This window comes from Branchiostoma lanceolatum, chromosome 12, assembly GCF_035083965.1.
Source record: "Branchiostoma lanceolatum isolate klBraLanc5 chromosome 12, klBraLanc5.hap2, whole genome shotgun sequence".
NCBI lineage: Eukaryota > Metazoa > Chordata > Leptocardii > Amphioxiformes > Branchiostomatidae > Branchiostoma > Branchiostoma lanceolatum.
The window spans coordinates 18521033-18543813 of NC_089733.1; the positions used below are offsets into that span (position 1 = coordinate 18521033).

Here is a 22781-nt window from a genome sequence, read left to right on the forward strand (position 1 = left end):
GAAGGAATTTACAATATCTTTTTCTCCTAATTGAGTAGTGAGCATTTCCTGTACATTGTTAGGCCATATAACCGTTGTTTTATAGAGGACAGTCAACCGTGTATATTCAGAATGTGAAATATGAAAAGATAAATGTCAGAAAAAAAATCGAATATACAGAATACGGCTAAAACCAACGGAATCCACTAATATGTACTATATACTAAATATGGCATGTTTTGTTTGTCCCTTGTTGGCTTTGGGGACGAAAACGTTTTTTTTTTCATTCCTTCATTCTAAGTTAATCTCGTATCACATTTGGGTTCGACCAAAAATTCCGCTCGTGTCGCCTTTTGCAGAGATTGGGGATGAAATATTCCCTTAATCTACATGTATTTTTCTTACTAAAAGTCTATTTTGCATATAATACATAGAACGGAGTGTTCCTGTTATGTTGTAATGGATGAACTGTACTGAAATAAGTGTTCCCAGTGACGTGTACGCAACAGTCAACCCTGCTCCAACATGGCCGCCAGGCTACCCTTGGGTACCGAGGGTTAACTGTTCATCCCGGGTCCCGGACAGTCCGTGGCGTGCCGAAGGTTAAGAGCGTGCGAAGTATGGTGTCCCGGCCTTTAGTCCGTCAGTCCTTAGCGTTGAGCAGGTTAAGTACCAAGTCCGTCCTTGGCGTTGCGAAGTTTTACGCACATCCTCAGCGTTGTGAAGGTTACGTTGTGGGGCCATCCTTAGCACTGAGAAGGTTATATCCTGAGCCCGTCCTTACTTAATAAGAGTAAAGTCTTGAGCCCGTTCGTAGCGTCACGAGGGTTAATTCCTTATCCCGTCCTCAGCGTTGTGAGGGTTGAAGTCCTAAGTAAGTCCCAAGCGTTTTGATAAGTTCTTAACGGAGAGAAGATTAAGCCCTTAGCCCGTCCTAAGTGTCATGAGATTTAAGTCCATCCTTAGCATTGAGAAGGTTAGGTCCTGGGCTCATCCTTAGCTGTGAGTGTTAGGTCCCGGGCCCAACTCCCTCGATGTGAAAAAGTAGTCCGTCCTAAGCGTTGCAAGGGTTAAGTCCCAAACCCGTCCTTAGCGATGTGAGAGACTAGTCCGTCCTTAGCGTCACGAGGGTTAAGTCCCGAGGCCGCCCTTCGTGTCGCGAAGTCCCGAGCCCGTCCGTACCGTTGTAAGAATTAAGTGCATCCTTAGCGTTGGGTCCTAAGCCCGTACTAAGCCCGTCCTTAGCGCTGAGAAGGTTAAGTCCTAAGCCTGTCCTAAGTATCGCAAAAATTAAGTCCTGATGCCGTCCTTAGCGCTGTGAGGGTTAAGTCCTAAGGCCGTCCTTAGCGTCGCGAGGGTTACGTCTTGAGCCCGTCCTTAGTGTCGCGAGAGTTAAGTTATAATCCCGTCCGAAGCGTCATGAGAGTTAAGTCCGTAACATTGGTTAGGTCCTCAGGCCGTCCTTAGCGCTACGAGAGTTAAGTCCTAAGGCCGCCCTAAGCGTCTCGAGGGTTAAGCCCCGAGCCCGTCCTTAGCGTCGCGAGGGTTACGTCTTGAGCCCGTCCTTAGTGTCGCTAGGGTTACGTCTTGAGCCCGTCCTTAGTGTCGCGAGAGGTAAGATATATAATCCCGTCCGAAGCGTCATGAGAGTTAAGTCCGTAACATTGGTTAGGTCCTCAGGCCGTCCTTAGCGCTACGAGGGTTAAGTCCTAAGGCCGTCCTAAGCGTCTCGAGGGTTAAGTCCTGAGCCCGTCCCTGAGCAGCTCGCCCTCCCGGCTGCCCCTGCGCACCTCCCGGCTCAGGTTGTTCTGGTTGTCGCTGACGTCTCTGCACCCCACCCCGAGCTGCGGGTGCGACTTGGGCCGCGGACTCGCCCCCTTTCGCCGCAGCGTCTCTGAGGAGGAAAAAGAGAAAGAAAAGAGACATTTTATTTACTTTTTTATTGATCAAACTTCACAGAATGAAATCTGAGAATCTGAGAGGTGTTGGCAACAGGATGGATGCATCCTTTATTATTTCTTATCTATTTTTTTTTATTTAGTTTGGTAACAGTGAGAAGGGTATCTTTTTATTAGAAAATGGTTTAAATCCAACACCGGATTCAGAATCAATTTCGACAGTGACTCCGGCCATCTTCAGGTAATATCCCCCCCCCCCAATTGGTGAGTATAGAAACTGTGACCTGTAAGATTAAGATATATTAATTGCCTGCCGTTAAGGTAGATGATTTCCATGTAGATACAGGTAAAATAGGTGCACTCGAAGTGCGTTCGAATTATCGATCCGATGGAAGCTCGTGTGACACAAGTAGGATCCCATGTGATAACCCAATATATAGCCCAGTCTGGAACACCCGTGCCGAACGTGAATGAAACTTGTAAACTTTAAATACATAAGCCTACCGTTCAGGTTGATGATTTCTACGTAGTTGGAGGGAAACAGCCCCGCCTTGCCGTTGAGTTTGCCGTACCACCAGCCGCCCCCCTCCCCCTTCAGGACCTCCACTACGTCACCGGACTGCAGCCGCAACTCGTCCTCATCCGTGGGCACGTACGTGTAGAGGACCTTCGCGAACCTGCGCCACGTCACTGATAACCAATCAATAACAGATTATCAATCAATCAATCAATAGAATATCTCTAACGTACATGGGCACGTATGTGTACAGCACCTTCGCAAACCTCCGCCACGTCACTGATGATCAATAATAATCAATCAACAATAGATTATCACTCAATCAATAGAATATCTGTAACATCCGTGGGTACGTCACGACGAATAACCAATAATGAATTATCAATAATTGATAGCCATCAATGCAAGCATGGAAATATCTGTAACGTCTGTCGGCACGTGTACATGTACAAAACCTTCGCAAACCTACGCCGCGCCACTGGGTATCGATAACCGATAATCAATAACTAATAGTTAATCATTGATCAATCTGCAACCTTTGTAGGACCTTCGCGAACATTTCCCACGGCACAATAATCGATAACAAATCATCAATGAGCAATGGGGAATCGATATTTCTTATTTGATCCCGCCTCACCTGAATCTCCGTCCCCGGATTTCCTGTTGTCCCGTTTGTTGTTGTACTCCACAGCTAGCGGCACCGTCGCACCGAGGCCTGCCGGGAAACAAGACATGACGTCACACACAACCCTATCTCCACACATGACGTCACATGTACCCGCCCACAACCATATCTCCACACATGACGTCACATGTACCCACACTTTCATACAATAGCCCTAAACTATTCACTGTAGGCCTTTCTGGCTGACCAAGTTCTAAGTAGACTTGATAGATATGACATACTACGACATACTAATACATACGCGATGTAGGAAAAATCTAACGTCTCATCATTACCCATGTCGCTGTGTGAGTCCGTGAGGTACCGCACGGCCCCGCTGTCCTTGTCTATGGACTGCCTCCCCCTGTACCGTACTTACCCATGTCGCTGTGTGAGTCCGTGAGGTACCGCACGGCCCCGCTGTCCTTGTCTATGGACTGCCTCCCCCTGGGGTAGTAGTCGAACTCCTTCATGCCGACGGAGTAGTACGGCGGGTTCCTGGCGCGCTTCTTCAGACGCTCCCGACGCCGCCTGGAGGAATGGATGGACGGGTGGATAAAGGAAGGAAGGAAGGAAGGAAGGAAGGAAGGAAGGAAGGAAGGAAGGAAGGAAGGAAGGAAGGAAGGAAGGAAGGAAGGAAGGAAGGAAGGAAGGAAGGAAGGAAGGAAGGAAGGAAGGAAGGAAGTTAACAATAGATCAAAGTGAACGAAAGATTTCTTACATAATTTACAAGTTACCATTCATTGAACAATATAAACATCTTCAATTGAGAATGTCAGCATCTTCACCTGGCCCAGATGATGAGCAGCACGAGGCACAGCAGCAGCCACAGACCCCCCGCGACGGCCCCGGCGATGATGGCGGTCCGCGTGGAGCTGCCCTTCTTCCCGGAGCTCTGCCGGGCCACCATGTCTGCCGGTGAGGGGCAAAGGTCAGTATTACAGGACAGAGGTCAGTGTCACCGGGCAAAGGTCGTTATTACAGGGCAAATGCCAGTGTCACAGGGCAAAGGTCATTATTATAGGGCAAATGGCAGTGTCACAGGGCAAAGGTCAGTATTACAGGGCAAGTGTCAGTATTACAGGCTGGGCCACCATGCCTGCAGGTGTATATGTTAGGGGCGAGGTTGCAATCTGGCAGGATCGACGATTTTACCGACACTCGGAGATCGCGATCGGTGTCTCTGACCTCAGAGATCACTATCGGGATCTCTATTGGCAAAATTTTACTGGCAGAGACCGTGATTTCCGTCGGAAGAATCGCCGAAAAGGTTTTCATAATCTCAAATCGCACGTATTAGTAGGTTCGGACTACTTTTTGCGCTTTGGGTTTTTTGTATTCAATGGAGTGTACAAACATTCTCTGACGGCAACGGAACTGACCTGTCGCTATGACTTCGCGGAACAGACCTCTCACACTAGTGACGTAACGGAACACATTAACCCTCACCTTGCACAGTCAGCCTCAGCGTTTTGGCGTCCGCGCTGCCGACGTCATTGCTGGCGGAGCATGCGTACTGGCCGCTGTCGTTGATGTTGAGGTTGGACAAGGTCATCATGCTGACCTCTCCCGTGGACGTCTGAAGGTCAGTCGGCAGCAGGAGACCCTCCTTCAACCACCTGGGAAAGTTCAGAGGCAAGTTTGTTTTGTTTTTCTTTCAAGCAGCGTTCATTTCGCTGTTTCAAATATCAAAATATATTTCGTTTTGTGAATAAGCTGGTTCATGGTTCAAACTGCACTTGCGCAGAAAGATAAACGGTGTTTATATCAGGCTCCTCACTTAGAAATACATGTCCATACGTATTTCGACTATATCTCATGACCTTCAATTTTGATCTAAAAAGTGCATCTCGAAACGCGCAATTCGATTGTGAACGGACTTATTACAAGAACATTCTTGTCCCGATGTCGAAAGTGCAGTAGCACGTGATGACCGGTTTAAGGTTAAAGGTGAAAGTTCATGTATCTGATGACCGGTTTGAGGTTAAAGGTTGAAGCGCAGCAGTACCTGATTTAAGTTTAAAGGTTAGAGTTCAACAGTACCTGATGACCGGTTTGGGGTAGCCGTCCGCCCGACAGTACAGCTTGACGGAGTCGCCTGACGCCATGGTGAGCGACCCCGAGATGTGGATTATAGTGGGCGGATCTGAGCGGGGAGGATTTAAGACTTAGCAAAATGCTCCTTTCTAGATTTAGACAGTTTGACACTCATCCTCGCTATCAACAAAACAGTCAACAAAAAATCTACGGTCAAGCACCTGTAACTTTAGCCTCACATTCTATCTTATGGACTCCAATAAACTCCCTGCAATTCCACAACAAACTGAGGAACACATGTCGACTTACAAAGTACCTTTACTCTGATACTAGCACCCCATTTCTCAACAAAACGAACAAACAATAAATGTCTACTCACAGAGAGCCTCTAACTTGAGACTGGCCCTGTGCTGCCCTGACAAAGAAATATCTACTCACAGAGCACCTTTAACGTGAGACTGGTTCTACCCTGCCTCCCCAAACAATCAAACAAACAGATATCTACTCACAGAGCACCTCTAACTTGAGACTGGCCCTGCCCTGCCTAGCCTCGTGATCGGCCACGCACGTATACATGCCTGCGTCATCCTTCCCAGCATTGCGCAGGCGCAGGTTAGGGTCCGCGCCATTTCCGCCCAGGTATCTGAAATAGTGTGATAAATGTGATATCGCTTTTGAGTCAAATACTCAACAGATCAATTAATCCATTTCATTTTCAAAGACGCAACTTCACGAAAAAAAGTTTTCCCCTCGTCATCATCAATATCATCATCATCATCATCATCATCATCATTATCATCATCATCGTCGTCGTCGTCGTCGTCGTCGTCATCATCATCATCATCATCATCATCATCATCATCATCATCATCATCATCATCATCATCATCATCATCATCATCATCACTTTCATCATTCTGCCCCTCATTGTCATTACTTCCCATTGTTATCATCATAATCAACAACTTCATTATCACGGGCATCATCGTTTGCATTTCCTTATCATCTTATCATAATCCTAATTATCATCATCATGCAGCTTACTTCCGGTATCCCGGCGCGGTGCTTGCCGTGAGAGTGTTGACGGACATGCCGTTCTTCCGCCAGTGGAGTGACGTAATGTTGGGTTTGGCGCCGGACACGGAGCAGGTCAAGGTCACGGTGGTGTTGAACTGCACGACGTACGGATCCTCCGGTCCTACCACGACTCTGGGTGGCTCTGTGATAAACAACAATGAAATAAACGAACATGTCAGGGTCACAGTCGTGTTGAACTGCACTACGTAAGGGTCCTCCGGTCCTACTACTACTCTGGGTGGCTCTGTGGTGAACAACAACAACAACAACAAATAAATAAATAAACAATAAACGTTAACAAACATTTTAGGGTCACGGCCGTGTTGAACGGCAGTACATACGGATCCTCTGGTCCTACTACCACTCTCTGCGGCCCTATGATAAAAACAACAATAAAATAAACAAGAAATCAAGGGCCTTCACCTTTGACCCCGTTCACGCGTAGATCAAACCGTGAACCAGTGTATAGTACAGACAAAGGAACTTTATTCAGCCTGCCAAAATGGGACAGAGGTGAGCGACTCCTTTAGAGAAGGTGTAAAAAGTATTTTGGTGTAAAAAAGAATATATAGCCAGCTTCTGCCGCTTGCCTCTGACAATGGTGTATTACTGTAGCACGCCAAAGGATGGTAAAGCCAGTTGAACAGTACAGAATTACAGATACAGAAACTTCATTCAGGCCGATAAAGCGGGTCAGAGTCCGTTAAACGGCTTATCAAGAACCGGAACAGCGGTTAAAAGTGTCGTCATGCACCATCGTCTGATTTCCCCGGAGACGAACGGGAATTAGCGATGATTGACGGAGGCTGCCGGGAATTAGCGATGATTGCCGACAGGGTCGTGCAATCTAATCAGCCGCAGGGAGCGTCGATCACTGCGGGGGAGGGAGGGAGCGGGGAGGCGGTTCAGCCTCCGAACCAGGCTCCTCCAAGGGGGGTTTGATAGATTTTTTTCTCTGCCTTCCGTGAATAGTTTTATCAGGTTGGTAAGTCACTTAATAAAAAGAGCATTTGTACATAGTCAACTAAAATGTTTATTCAACCGACGTTCTGGTGACCTTCTGTCACCTTCCTCAAGACAATTCTGATTGGTCGGCATTATACTGCAGCTATAGGTGTCGCTGCTTACAGATGCGGTACCAAAAGTAAATCCAATTTTTTGCCGTGACATGATGGCTGGTTTTCTCGACCATAAGCATGCACTAGTAGTTAGGCCCGCTTGATGGCCAACACCTCTAAGTAAGGAGAAATGGGAACATCCTGATCCAAACGGTTTTTGCTGTATGCATATTAAGATGACTGGTTTTCAGGTTTTAGTTTCCATAGGGACAGATGATTCTGAGCTAATATATAGGGGTTTTATAGTTATAAAGAATCATGCGTGCGCTTAGGAGGGAGAATAGCTATCTATAATTTAGATTGAGACCAACATAAATCTTCATACGTTTTGATTATCAGTCAATAGTGCGCTCCGTTTATCCTTGCAAACCAGCTAGTAGTCTGGATCATTTGTCAGCTTATGCTTTAAAGCGAGGAACATTTTTATGTGGTAGTTAGAACCCACTTGATTTCAGACATAATGTGTCTGGTCTGTCTACGACTTCCACTGGAGCCTTGCGACTCCATAATGTCATCAACTGACTTTCTCTGACGGTAATTGAGATCCAATCATAACAACTGTCCGTTGTTTGATCCAGTTTTAAACGTTAGCATGGAATTTAAACCGGGACGGGGGACGATATTGACTTATAACAACCTTTGACCCGTTGCTGACGTCACGCTTGTGTAAAGTCACGTGTGTTGAGCGATTTGGTCTGAGACCTGAAGTAGACTCAGTGATTCAATCGAAAACTGCAGTGAGTTTAATTTCTTGAGTTGGAGAACAATTTAACATTTTCCGGTTTCGAAGTTTACCCCAACTCATGGTGTACACGCTATGACACCATGGCCATAACTAGGACGTCTTCATTTCAATTATGTTATCAGAATTGCAACAGTGCAATACACGTGAGACACAGGCAGCTATTGCTGATGTTGTGACCCACACATTATATACCCGTTTTTACACTTGGGTGGAGTGAGGGAAGCCGTGTAAAGTGTCTTTTTTCCCAAGGGCACAAGATCGGTGGCGTCAGGGGATTTGAACCTGGGACCGCTGGGTTCTGGGCCGAACACCCTGCCGTTACGCCCCACGATCCAACAAGGACGTTGCCCTCCAGATAACACAGCAACCCTCCTGTAAAACGAGCCTTACCAGACTTCATCTCGGTGTTTCCACCCCGCTGGTTTTAGTGTCTGTCTCGCGGATCTGCCGACAGCCAATGTCCGGTTTTACTGCGGCTCCGATTGATCTTTTTGTGTGAATCCCTCCAAACATCGATCCCGGTGTCATGCCAAAGTTCTGCTCTGCCAATTGTTTGCTCCACGGAGTAGTGTACGTGCGTGGAGTTAGGGTTAGGGCTAGGTTAAGAGCTACGGCTAGAGGTTAAAGTGAGGAGTAGGGTGGAGATAGGGTAAGGTTTAGCCCTCAAAGCTTGACCTCTCCTCCTAAATTCCACCCGGACCTCTGCTAAAAAATCACCACACGCTACGTGGAACCCCCCAAGCATTGTTAGGGCAAATATTTGGCAGGGGCACAAATTTGGCTTGACACCGGAGAGGCGGAGGCACAGATGGTCGAGAATCGCGGCGGATATTTCATCGCCCCCGCGTTTGTGCCGATGTAAGTAATTGAATCCATGTGAAGAGTCGGATATCGCGGCGTCCCGCACGATTTACGGCGGGCACAGTCGCCCCTAAAGGCGCTCCAGTCAGTGGTTAACGCATAATTGAGCGACTGTTATGGCAAGATATAGGCTAGTTTTCTTTTTATTACAACATTCAAGCAACGTACAAATGGGTACCTGACTACGGTTGGGGAGGTAAAAGGCAATGGGACTGCCTTTAAAATTCATCTTTAACAGTCCTCCAGGTGCTCCAGTCGGTGGTTAACGCTTAATTGAGCGTCTGTTATGGCAAGATATAGGCTGATTTTCATTTTATTACAACATTCAAACAACGTGGCATTGTGTTAGCATAACAGCTTGGGTATTCGGCTAAGGTGTTCGGACCAGGACCCAGAGGTCCTGAGTTAGAATCCTCTGACATGCCACCGATGTTGCGCCCGTAGGAAAGGCACTAATAAACATTTACTTTCTCTACTCCAGGTGTACAAATGGGTACCTGACTACGGTTGGGGAGGTAAAAGGCTAATATATGAATGCCTGTAGCTTTTTTACAGTCGCCCCTAAAGGCGCTTCAGTCGGTGGTTAACGCATAATTGAGCGACTGTTATGGCAAGATATAGGCTATATTTTCTTTAATACAACATTTAAATAACGTGGCATTGTGTTGGCATAACAGCTTGGGTATTCGGGTGGCGTGTTCGGCCCAGGAGCCAGAGGTCCTGAGTTTGAATCCTCTGACATGCCACCGATGTTGCGCCCGTAGGAAAGGCACTAAACATTTACTTTCTCCACTCCACTCAATATACAAATGGGTACCTGACTACGGTTGGGGAGGTAAAAGATAATGAGACTGCTTTTATTGTACAGTCGCCCCTAACGGCGCTCCAGTCAGTGGTTAACGCATAATTGAGCAACTGTTATGGCAAGATGTAGGCTATATTTTCAACAACGTGGCATCGTGTTGGCATAACGGTTGGTTGTTTTGGCCCAGATACTCAGAGGTCGTGGGTTCGAATCCTCTTACATGCCACTGTTATGGCAAGATATAGGTGCTATACCTCCGTCTGCTTACATAATAATGATAAAAGACATTAACTTATCATTATGTATAAAGAAACAGTTACCTAACTGAACACAGAAAAGCACAGTACTGCAACACCGCGCGTAGCTCACTGCATGCGTAGTAATCAAACAACCGACTGTTTCCTTAACCGCGGGAGATGCGCTCAGCGGAGGAGGGCATTTCCTGCTGAAAATTGATTTTCTCTCAGCTCCGGATGATGGTTTCTCGGGAGGAACTCGTTAAACACCGGTAACTTCCCGCCGGCTATTCCTCCCGCGGGCATCCCGTGAAATTGTGTCTTCGATTTATTTTGCTCAACCGGCGAAAAGACGGGAGTATGTTTTTATACAGTATCAATTTTCAATTCTGCATTCAAATATCAACCTTCCAGACATACAAATTGTTGTCTTATGTTTACAACTCAAAACGGAGACAAATGTACATATATACATGAATCATTTCTGGAATTAAGGCCTCTATGCGGCCATCCCGTGAAATTGTGTCTTCGATTTATCCTGCTCAACCGGCGAAAAGACGGGAGGATGTTTTTATACTATATCAATTCTCAATTCTGCATTCAAATATCAACCATGCAGACATATACAAATTGTTGTCTTATATTTACAACTAAAAACGGAGACAAATGTACATATATATACATGCATCATTTCTGGAATTAAGGCCTCTATGCAGGTATCCCGTGAAATTGTGTGTTCGATTTATTTTGCTCAGCCGGCGAAAAAAACGGGAGGATGTTTTTATACTATATCAATTCTCAATTCTGTATTCAAATGTCAACCTTGAAAAAACGGAGACAAATGTACATTTATCCATGCATCAGGCCTGCATGCAGGCATCAGGTGAAATTGTGTCTTCGATTTAGCCTGCTCAACCGGCGAGAAGAAGGGAGAAGGGTTTTATATTCTATTATGAACCGTATGAGGGGAGTATATTGACGATGAAAAGGACACGGAGGGGTGACGTTATCATTTTTCTCAATACCAGTTTATTTACAGAAGATTGGGGTGCGAACACCCTGCACATATTTGAATGACATAGACTTGACATGGAAGCAGTGGTTACAAAATAAAAACAGGCCTAAAGCTGGTTCAGTATCAGTGTTATATTCTAAAGCCTTCCGTTCGGGAGATCGGAACGGAGTGGCATAGAGAATAGACTTAAGTTGGATAATTGCTACTATGTTGCACATTACACGTTTTCTACGACCCACCTGGTGACCCACATATTGACCCACATACTGACCCACATACTGAACCACACACTGCACCACATAGCGACCCATATACTGTCCCTCGCATTGACCCACATAGTGATACACCTAGTGACCTACTGTGCCTTACAGTGACCCACACACAGACCATCACAGCAAACCCACCGGTGACCCACATGTAGTGACCCCCATACACTGGTGGAAGTTTAACTGTTTGATCAGCTGGGTTAGGCCACTGTCGGGCCAGCCTGCCCACAAAAACACTTCCGTGATGAAGTTTACTGGAGTCAGACTTCATGAGTGACACTTCACGATCAACAAAATAACCCATATACTGACCCACAAACTGACCCGCGCAGTGACCCACATACACTGGCCTAAGTCTAATCAGCTGATTTAGGCCGCTGCCCACAAAACCACTTCCGTGATGAAGTTTACTGGAGTCGGACTTCACGGTCACGTACTACTGTCTGCTGCGGAGCTGCAGTCGATATGCAGCTGACTAGATCGTCATTTATATCAGTCACACACCTGGCACCTGTGACATATGGGCTGATGTTTTCTTCCGGGGCCATCGGATATTTTGGGTATTATTATTATTGTTATCATTATTTGGTAGGCCGAATACTCTCTGTTCGCAGCCAGGGGCGGAATTGCGAGGAGCGTACATTTGGTATGAGGAAGGTCTTGGTTTCGGCTGCATGTGCCTGTGTGTCAGTCTGTGTGTCTGTATGTGTGTTATCCAGCTGACTGCGCCGCCATTTATATCAGTCGCGCACCTGTCAGCTCTGAAATATGGGTTTATGTTTTCTTCCGGGGGATACTTTGGGTATGAAGGTTATGGTTTCGGCTGCATGTGCCTGTGTGTCAGTCTGTGTGAGAAAACACAGTCTTAAAAAGCAGTCTGGCAGCTGTGAAATATGGGCTGATGTTTTCCTCACGGGCATGCAGTGGGTACGACTTGCTTGTATGGTTACATTCGCTTAGAAGGTTATGTTTTCGTGTGTGAGTGTGTGTGTGTGTGTGTGTGTGTGTGTGTGTGTGTGTGTGTGTGTGTGTGTGTGTGTGTGAACAACATAACTCTAGTTCTTAAGTAGATATACTTGGTATTTGACATGTGCTATTTCTAATATTCTTTTTACATATTCACTTTGATACAATATGCCACTAAATAGTTAAAGTCATTCAGGCATAAAATCTATGATGATCGTGAAACGTAAGTTACGAAAAATGCATTAAATACCGAGTCATATTAGATAAATGCAGAATGGAAATGCCATCAAATATTCGATAAACCCCCCAGCTATTCGGTTGGAGCCACGTGAAACAGTCTATATATGACTGTAATAATCGAAACTTTAATATGATTAAATGTTTTATCATGGCTATCTATGTTAAAAGCCGATAAAGAAGTATAGCTTTACTTTCTGGGCCGATAAGGCCAGTTAAATTCGATTATGTGGAAGACATCCTCTGGGAACCCAAAAACTTATGCGAGCGTGATGAGTAAAAAATACGTTGTATTTGCTCATGTTGCAGCTTTTTTTTTTATTTTCAAGAAACGGATGAAAATTGATGGCATGTGTGGACGTCATCCATACAATCGAATCAACATGGCCTTACGGATCGAAATAAAGTCAATGAAGCGAACGAAGCTTCTCCGAAAGAGGGATTCCTTGCGGCCGAGCTGTCACACGCGTTTGCGTCTGGGTCCCCCGTGCGGAACGGACGGACGGAATCCATCGGAAACCGATGTCAGGATGACAGGAGACGGGGTGATGAGGACATGGGAGAGGGTCTAAAACCACTAGGGCGAAGAAGACCTATGAGTAATCATATATTCTAAAGATTAAAGATGGAAAAAAAAAACGTCTAAAATCTTTTAGAAAAGAGAAATCCCTTTCAGGACCGTGATCAGAAACATAGCATGAATGTTAGGCCATCTTGCTTGATGTGTGTTCACTGAGGTATGTTGTAATATATGATGGTGGAAGGTCACACATATCTCGCCCATCCCTCAAGTGTTAAGAGTCTTATCACAGAGAAGTTGCTTCCCGGGTGGGCTTCGTGTCTACATCTAGGCCGTGTAGATTCAATTACATGGATGGCATCATCTGGAACCTCGAAGCTGATGTAAACGTACGAAAAAAATGCTTTGCCAAAAAAAGGATTTCCTTCATTATGAAATTTAAGTGGTCAGGATGACTGAACAAATAGGTAAACACACAGCACATCTTCTTCTTTGACTTTGGGAGTAAGTTTGGCATTGTACGACATTAGTATTCGTTTTCCGCTATTTCATTTACAATTCACAGCATAGATTTGATAAATTTACTCATTTTGCAACTGCAATGTACCAATTACAGTTTGGGAACGAACGAAAAAATAACTCGGGTGGATGTAATCCATAAAATGGAATCAGCCTGGCCCCACGGTTACAGTGTCGCCAGATGGTGTGTCTGAAAAACGAGTTTACCAGTGTGCGAAAAGGTTAAACAATCAACCGTAATGTCGGTAATGATAAAGTATGTTTATTGATATCATCACAGTTGACATTTGCTCCATCTTGTACTAGTTTCTTATTCTATTACTTCGGTTTTCATCTATAGAGTATACGTAATATACTGTGTTTTACTTTTATTAACATAAATAGAATTGAACATTTGAACCAAGGTATCTAGTCTGCTCCATCATTTAGTAATGTTTTATTCTGTTTTCATGAATATATATATATATATATATACATGTGTATGTGATAAATATATATATTTGTATATCACACGCCTTCATGTCCACACGCCTTCAATTCCCTCGTATATATGGATATATATATATATATATATATATATAGAGAGAGAGAGAGAGAGAGAGAGAGAGAGGGGGGGGGAGAGAGAGAGAAAGAGAGAGAGAGAGAGAGAGAGAGGAGAGAGAGAGAGAGAGAGAGAGAGAGAGAGAGAGAGAGGGAGAGGGAGAGGGAGAGAGAGAGAGATAGAGAGAGAGAGAGTGAGAGAGAGAGAGAGAGAGAGAGAGAGATGTATATAGATTGATACACTATGTTTTCTCACCTAATCCATTTCAATCAACATGCCAGAGGATGGAATTAATCATATGTCCATTATTTCAGGGCTTGAGTAAGATTAAATGATATGAATGTTGCAGTTAACGAGGAAGGATTAGTAAGTAATGACGGTTATGAATTTCACGCAAAGGCTAGCATATTTCCTCCCCATGTATGATGGCTGTTCTGGGTTATTTATGGCTACTACCGCTGATGAAGACGCGGGGAGATGTGAGATTTATGTCTGATTTCTGTGAGCTTTATGCGGGCATGTCAGACTTGGCCGTGACTCAGCTGTGGTCCCGTACTGTGAGCACTTACAGCTAATTAATCCAGCACAGGAAAGCGCTCTAACCGCAGAAATGTACATTCGTTCTAACATATGGCGCCTATACAGTTACATTTTTGGTACCGTGTATCTGTCTGTCTGTACGTTTGCTTGTTTGTTTATTAATGAACAGAAGCTGTGGTCCCGTACTGTGAGCACTTACAGCTAATTAATCCCGCACAGTAAACCGCTCTAACCACAGAAATGTACATTAGTTCTAACCGCAGGGTGAGTCACATGTAGCCCTCTGACGGTTACATTTTCGGTACCGTGTATCTGTTTGTCTGTACGTTTGCTTGTTTATTGATGAACAGAAGCTGTGGTCCCGTACTGTGAGCACTTATGGCTAATTAATCCCGCACAGTAAACCGCCTTTACGTTATAACATACCACAGGGCAAGCCATATGGACCGATGGTCAGGTTTTCGGTAGAGTGTTTTGTTTGTTTGTTTGTTTGTTTGTTTGTTTGTTTGTTTGTTCGTGATTTATGCGGCCGAGTCAGACTTGGCCGTGACGCAGATGTGGTCCCGTACTGTGAGCACTTACAGCTAATTTATCCCGCACAGTAAACCGCCTTTACGTTATAACATGCCACAGGGCAAGCCATATGTACCGATGGTCAGGTTTTCGGTGGAGTATTTTTGTTTGTTTGTTTGTTTGTTTGTTTGTTTGTGATTTATGCGGGTGTGTCAGACTTGGCCGTGACACAGCTGTGGTCCCGTACTGTGAGCACTTACAGCTAATTAATCCCGCACAGCAAACCGCTCTAGCCGCAGAAATGAACATTAGTTCTAACCACAGGGTGAGTCACATGTAATGCCGAGACAGTTACATTTTTGGTACCGTGTATCTGTTTGTCTGTACGTTTGCCTGTTTGTTAATGAACAGAAGCTGTGGTTCCGTACTGTGAGCACTTACAGCTAATTAATCCCGCACAGCAAACCGCTCTAGCCGCAGAAATGAACATTCGTTCTAACCACAGGGTGAGTACCGCTGTGGACTTCTAGTGTGGTTGACATTGACCGCTGATGTTTGCTTCGCACAAAAGGCTACATTTTCAGTGGTGAGATTTTCATTGTGTGTCTTTGTTTCTTCTTTTTTTTTTTTTTTTTCTTGTGTTTTGAGCATATCAAGTCCCATTACCTAACAAAACTCGCAACCTAAAAGCCCGGCATCTAGATACCAGTAACAGCTGAAACAATCGGAGTTAATGTCGGTGGTTACCTCTGGTAAATCAGCGCTGACTCCGAGAGTTATTCATCATTTCTTATCGTGCAAACACACATGTGAGAAAGTCTAGTTTTAGGCGGTGTAGTTATATGTTCTGAATCATTTCTAGCTCTAAAAGTTCCCATGTGGTGCAATTATAATCTAACGGTTGTTGCAGGTTTCTGACTAGCAGTGTGCAACGTTTTAAATGCTATGGACGCTTTCTTTGTTGATCTGCCTTTTAAGTTGAGGTAAATCTTGGAACAGTCAATATGACGTAAAGGTTAAAGCATTGGGCTCAGGACTCATAGGTTCCAGGTTCGATACTGGCCATGCCCATGGAAGAGACATTTTACACCATATGCATATCATGACGGTGGAGTGACGCCCACCGAGCCTCTTCGGCTAATCTGTCAAAGGTGTGCCAAAAACACACACGGATTTGGTGCGCCAAAGTGCCTAAATTTGCTTCCAAGAGCCATATCTTTTTTTGAGACACTCGTTAACGAAAATGGCATGGTTTGGTGCAGCTATTTTGTGACAGAAAAGTTTGTCATAAATCTTTGTCGTCCTACGTGCTCCATGGCCTGCTATAGTTTACGCACCAATGCCTCCCTGCTATGGCTACATTTTAAGCAGTCAGTGTTAAGACTTAAAAATCAATGTCATCATGTTATGAAAAAGCAACAACACTTGGCAGAAGTAAACCACTGATTGGTCACTGAACTGGATCGCTATATTAGGTTTCTATCTTAGCATTCATGAAAGCGACTTTTGTTCACAACAACATGTTACAAAAAGACCTGCCTATTGTCTCTGTATCTATATAGCCGGTAGAACCGCAATTTGGCGTAACACACCAGCTTCGCAGGCACGCGGCGCGGTAGCAGACATTGGTCGGGTGGTGTCCTTTGAACGCCATGCTGAGATCAATACGTGGTATGAGAGTAGTAGTCCACTGTGTTCTGCTGCTGCAGTTGTCTGAACACCCTGCAGCTGCAATCGGTCTTTCTTCAGTTCTCTCCACTTTGCCTGGTTCTTCTTTAGCTAAGTCTAAGGTAGTCAATTGTAATGTAGTATGTAAATAGTTGTAACAGCTTTTACATAGTATGTATGTTGACTGTATGTTGTTTTTATATCCAGGAAGTTTAGCCACTTACAGATCGTATTTGTATGATACATGGAGCTAATGAAGTGAAGTATCCAAGTATCCCCCCGCCACCCGAATATACCCCATCCGGAGGATATGCTTATGTAAGCATTGATTTCTTAGCCTGTTGTCGAACAACAATTACCCCCCCCCCCCTCAACCCAACCAATATACGCCTCCGGTGGGAGGATATGCTTATGTAAACATTGATTTCTCCGCCTCAAGGATAGCTTAAATATTTATCCATACTTTCTAATGATTTATTTGGAGTTGTGTATGTGGCTCACGCCATACAGGCGTTGGGAGGAGATCGTTACTATCCGCAATGTTTGCCTCCTTCTAACCCGGTGTAAAAATAGGTGTAAAACTCTGAGAATGAGCCGGATCCTTGCCAATCTCTGCTTGGAGATGGGAAATTGTTCCAATATTACGATGTTTTGCCTCCTTCTAATCAATAAAAGAAATACTACATGAACTACTGAATGTTGCCCAAATAGGCTGACAACGCCGAGTATAAACCAGACCCTTACATCTGCTTGGAGATGAATTTAATACAGCTCGTCGAAAGAGGGATGGCCTTCCAATACCGTGCCCTGGACACAGTGGATAACAACCCGGTGTCCCTACAGCCTCAAAAGGCTATGATACCACCTTTATGAGCCTTGTAGGATAGGCCGACAATTGCCCCATATGACGGCCGTTATGTGTCATCTCCCGGGCAGGCCAATAACGTGTCGCGTTGACATTACGTGCCATGAGACGCGTTATGAGTTAGATAAGATGAAACGCTCTTTCTGGAACCCTTCAAACCGCGACAGGGTAATCAAGATAAGATGAAGTGCTCTCTCTGTGGAACCCTGGACACCGGAACAGGGCAATCCCGACATGGACATACATTTGGCAGATAGTGAATCCAAGTATGTATCAAGGCATTCGCTACTTTGAACTTTTGTAGCTGTAAATAGCAACGGATACAGTATATAAGAGGGGTAGAGAGAAGAGGTACGGTTGAAGAAGATTAGATAAGATGAACCGTTCTCTCTGTAACCCTTCACACCGGAACAGGGTAATCCCGACACGGACATAAATTTTGACAACATCGCTTTACGGAAGGTGTATCGAAATGTTCATCCAAGCATCTACTAAATGGAGGGTTGCTGGCTTAGCTGTGTCATGGGCATTGGGTACAACGTAGAAGGGCGCATTACATAGAAATGCGGTTACATATAGAAGGTGACAGGGGATTTGAGTTCAAATTTCTGTAAAAGAAACCGAAGGTTGAGAGTTCAACCTCTCGCGTAACTCTGTGTGCAATGCTGTTGTGCTGCGCTGTATGCTAGTTAACTTATTAGATATAAACAGGGAAAGTTCTATACGCAGTTTGTACTTGCAAAGGCCTGGTGCTACGTATACATTAAGTGGCGTTTTTTAATTTATGAGAATCAATTCCTAACCCAGGATAAACGGGGTATATGACATTTGCTTTTGTTTAATCATCATTTTAGAATTATCACCACTGCCAGAAAAGAAGAATAAACAACTACGAAATTCTAGCGTAGTGCAATGTTTTTACATTATATCAGAAGGAGACCACAACAGTAAACCACCCTGCGATTCCATTGTAGAGCAATGTTTTACTGCACATATCTAACATTACATCAGAAGAACACCACTGACCCAGAATCTCCAGGCGGACGAACTTCTCCTCCTGCCCGGCCACGTCCAGCACCACCGCGACGGTGTACAGCCCCTCGTCCTCCGGTTCCGTGTAGCTGATCTTTAACGTAGCCTGGCCTTCCATCGTCACTCTGTTCTTATACCTGGTGTGAAAGGCACGGACAAATTACTGTTAATTCAGGACCAAGGGCAGCACTAGCCACAGTGTACGAGCCCTCGTCTTCGGATTAAGTATAGAATCTGTGTATATAGTCCTAGTTCTTTTCCGTATACCTGATCTTAAGCGAAGCCTGGTCCTCTTACACTCGGTACTTGTAATGGGTGTGAAATAAAAACAATAACTGTTAATTCAGCACCAAGGGTACCACCGCGACGGTGTACAGACCCGCATCCTCGGGTTCTGTGTAGCTGATCTTCAGCGCCACCTGGCCTTCCATCGTTACTCGGTTCTTATAACTGGCGTAGTGTAGCAATAAAAGTTAGTTCAGCACCAAGGGCAGCCTTAGTAAAGAATCTGTGTGTACTGCCCCTTGTCGTTGGCTTCTGTGTACATGATCTTTATCGTCGCTTGATCTTCTAGTGTTGATCATGTCATGCGGTTCATATTCCTGATAGTATAGCTTTATATAAACATAAACTGACTGGATATTGCACTGTGCACATTCCCTCGTTTTTCCGGGTCAGTTTACTGGCAACGTACTATACCTAGTATGAATGGCATGGATAACTAGGTTCCCTAATAGCTATTACTTCAGTACTAAGGACATCACAAGCCCGAGTCTCCGTCTCAGTGTGCAATCTAAGTGTAACACAGTGTACAGCCCTTCCGGCTCTTGTTTTCCCAACTTCCCCTGGTCACCCGACCGATGATGATGAATAGCTGTTAGTTCAGCACCAAGGACAGTGCGTGGTACAAGTAGGAAAAACCATTGATCATATCGTACGGGTACTGTTCAAAAGAAAGGGGAAGACCGATCATACCTGGCTTAGCAGTACAGTGACTGCTGTGAGTTAAGTTAAAGTTAAAGTGACCCGGACGTCTTAAAAAGACGCATAGGGGTGTCGCCCATCTCCATTTCTATAGTCCTTGGGCCACACATTTGTGCAAGTCACTACAGCAGAGGGCTAGTCCACTGGTAGTGGTGTGTGTTTAACTGGCATACTCTTTCCTAAATGCTGAGTGCTAAGCAGAGAAAGCAGTATGTACCATTTTTAAAGTCTTTGGTATGACCCGGCCGGGGTTTGAACTCACGACCTACCGTATGCAAGGCGAACACTCTACCCACTTGGCCATTGCACCGGTATGCTTTGAGTACATAGGCATAATTACCATACAGCCAAGATCAAAGGAAAGCTGCATTCATTCTACAGCAGGGGTGCGACTGAGAATTAAAGGGAAAAACGATAATACCTCGCATAGGAGAACTGTAATTGAGGTGTGTCAATAAAGATGGGGACAAACCATTGATCATACCATAGCACTACGGTTTGAAATTAAAGTGACAAACTGTTAATACCTGGCGTTGGAGTGCTGTGACTGCGGGGTGTATATAAAGATGGGGACAAACGATAAATCATGTCGTAGGTGTACAGTGGAGAATTTTGGGGACAAACCATTGATCATATCATAGGAGTACTGTTTAAAATCAAGGGGACAAACCATTCATACCTTGCGTTGGAGTACTGAGACTGCGGGGTGAACATGAAGGGGACAAATCATTAATACTACCTATGGTTGGGACTAAGAATCAAGGGGACAAACCATTCATACCTTGCGTAGGAGTACTGCGACTGCGGGGTGAACATGAAGATGGGGACAAACCATTAGCCCAACTGTATGGGCACAGCCGAAAATCTAGGGGGAAAACATTAATTCTACCGCAAGGGTACGGCTGACAATCAAGGGGACAAATCGTTAATGCTACCCTTTGGTAAATGCTACCTATCGTTAGAACTAAGAATCAAGGGGACAAACCGTTCATACCTTGCGTAGGAGTACTGCGACTGCGGGGTGAACATGAAGATGGTCTCCTTCTTCCCGCCGACTCCGCCCTCGATCTTACTCCAGATGATGGAGATGACGGGCTGGGAGCTGGAGAAGGCCGCGCTCAACTCAACGGGTTCCCCGCGGACTGCTCGCACCAGGGACGGGACGTCTAGTCCTACCTGGGCGGCAACACCTGGAACGGTAAGGTACAGGTAAGCACACCTGGTTAAAGGGTAAATACACCTGGGCGTCAGGTAAGAACACCTGGCTGGGCGCTGGAGAACGCCGCGCACCGCTCGCACAAGGGAAGGGACGTCTAGTGCTACCTGTCCGTCAACATCTGAAATATACAGGTTAACGCTGTTAATAGCACCTGGGTGCGTCAGGATCACCTGGCTGGGAGCTAGAGAGAATCACGCTCAGGCTTTTTGCGCACCGCTCTCAGAAGGGACCACCTAGGCGTCATTATCTGGAACATACAGGCACAGCAAAACACACCTGACCGTAAACGCCTCTAACGAACAAAGGAAGGGACGTCCAGCTCACTTGCTTGTCAATACCTGGAACAGAAAGGTGAAGGCAAACGTACCCGAGACGGGGGGCGGTATAAACTTCCTGGCACTTTTGACCAACTACGGACGTAACGTGTTCGTAAGGCCGCATAACCTATGTGATCGGTCATTCATTCAAACCCTCTCAGACCGACTGACATATCTATCTGCATGCTGCGTAATACCAGACTGTAAGGTTTTATTTACTCACACTGGGATGAACATTGATAAGTGTGGTGGGTTCTTTAACGTGCTCGAGGTGTGCCTCTCCTCAAACAGCTCTATGTCCCATCCAAAGTTACGTCCCTAACCTAAGCTGTGCACTCATATTTTCAGTCCAGTGAGGAGCTTTACAGTGTATCCCCAAGCGCACGACAGTACACTGGGCGAAATGGCCTCGGATCCTGACGTATCCGGACAAGAGAACTCGGAGATCCGGAACCTCAGATCCGTAAGAATCCAGACGGTTACGGGGGTCGTATTGTACTAAAACAACTCAAATTTACCTACATTAAACTACAGATGCAAGTGGTACACTGATGTGGTATGCCATTCGCAATTAAATTTGAGTTGTTTTAGTACAATACGGCCCCCGTATCCGTCCGGATTCTTACGGAACTGAGGTTCCGGATCTCCGAGTTCTCCTGTCCGGATACGTCTGGATCCGAGGCCATTTGGTGCAGGGGTAGGGCCTGCTTGGGATTTCGGATCCAGAACCCAAGTCAACAGCCCTTACCACAAGACCAGATTGCCACATTGAGATTCTGCAGTAGTGCTATGGTGTGAATATATTGTCATTCTGCTAATTTATATAGATGCTGCTCCACCGATAGACATAACTGTAAAATCAGATGATGATGATTCAGACAACATGAGATTTTAATCACGAAACTATCGTGCAAGGAACCGTCCACGAAGAAAGAAAGAGGGCTAGGAAACGGAAAAGATGGGAGGATAATATCAGAGAATGGACAGGGATGGCACTAGGTACTAGGTGAAACATTAAGAAAAACAGAAAACGGAAAAGGGCACTAGTATATAAAACTGGTTGTCAGGTCTTCGTTAGTTCCAGTTACTAAGAGATAGATGAGGTGAGACGTATCACGAGTTTATATTGAGATTCTGCGTTGAGTTCTGGGTGTGGATAAGTTGTCATTCCGCTTGCGGCTGCACCGATAGGCGCAATCAGCGCACATCTATATCTCCATTGTCATTCATCAAACATAACCGGGGTGGTGACAGGGGACTCATGAATTATGCCGCGTTCGTTCCTCAAGCCCAGGTTACACATCGCCGAGCATGGCTCCCGACCGCCAGCTAACCGAGGTTGACGGTAGGTCGGGAGCAGCCTGAGTCGTTTTAGATTAAGAGTCGCATTTGACTCTAAGACACATGCTGATCGCATAGCTCCCGACCACCAGTTAACCAAGGTTTTCGGTAGGTCGGGGGCAGCCTGACTTGTTTTAGACTTAGAGTCACATTTGACTTCCAAACACGTCCAGGCCGCTGTTGACTTACTCCCAACCGCCAGCCAACCACCAGCCAACCACCAGCCAACCACCAGCCAACCAACAGCCAACCAACAGCCAACCAACAGCCAACCAACAGCCAACCCATTCCAGACCTCCCG

The 22781-nt window shown here is 45.4% G+C and overlaps 1 protein-coding gene across 1 annotated transcript; it reads right to left on the reverse strand.

The window, feature by feature from the left end:
• Positions 1 to 1583: 1583 nt before the first annotated feature.
• Positions 1584 to 21825, reverse strand: LOC136445829 (uncharacterized). The gene is made up of 12 exons (XM_066443973.1): positions 21766 to 21825; positions 20598 to 20779; positions 18614 to 18756; positions 6140 to 6416; positions 5605 to 5738; positions 5102 to 5204; positions 4508 to 4677; positions 3847 to 3970; positions 3438 to 3589; positions 3032 to 3109; positions 2382 to 2567; positions 1584 to 1873 (listed from the first exon to the last, which is right to left on the reverse strand). The coding sequence occupies exons 1-12, from the start codon at positions 21823 to 21825 to the stop codon at positions 1716 to 1718; spliced, it is 1767 nt and encodes a 588-aa protein (XP_066300070.1). The 3' UTR covers positions 1584 to 1715.
• Between the last annotated feature and the right edge of the window lie 956 nt (positions 21826 to 22781).

Coding starts and splice junctions, on each gene's coding strand:
- LOC136445829 (XM_066443973.1), bottom strand. CDS start 21,825: ATGGCCTCGGATCCAGACGTATCCGGACAGGAGAACTCGGAGATCCGG. Junction 5,205..5,604: donor TCTCAAGTTAGAGGTGCTCT/GTGAGTAGATAT, acceptor CTCCCCGCTCAG/ATCCGCCCACTATAATCCAC. Junction 3,971..4,507: donor GCTGAGGCTGACTGTGCAAG/GTGAGGGTTAAT, acceptor CCTCACCGGCAG/ACATGGTGGCCCGGCAGAGC.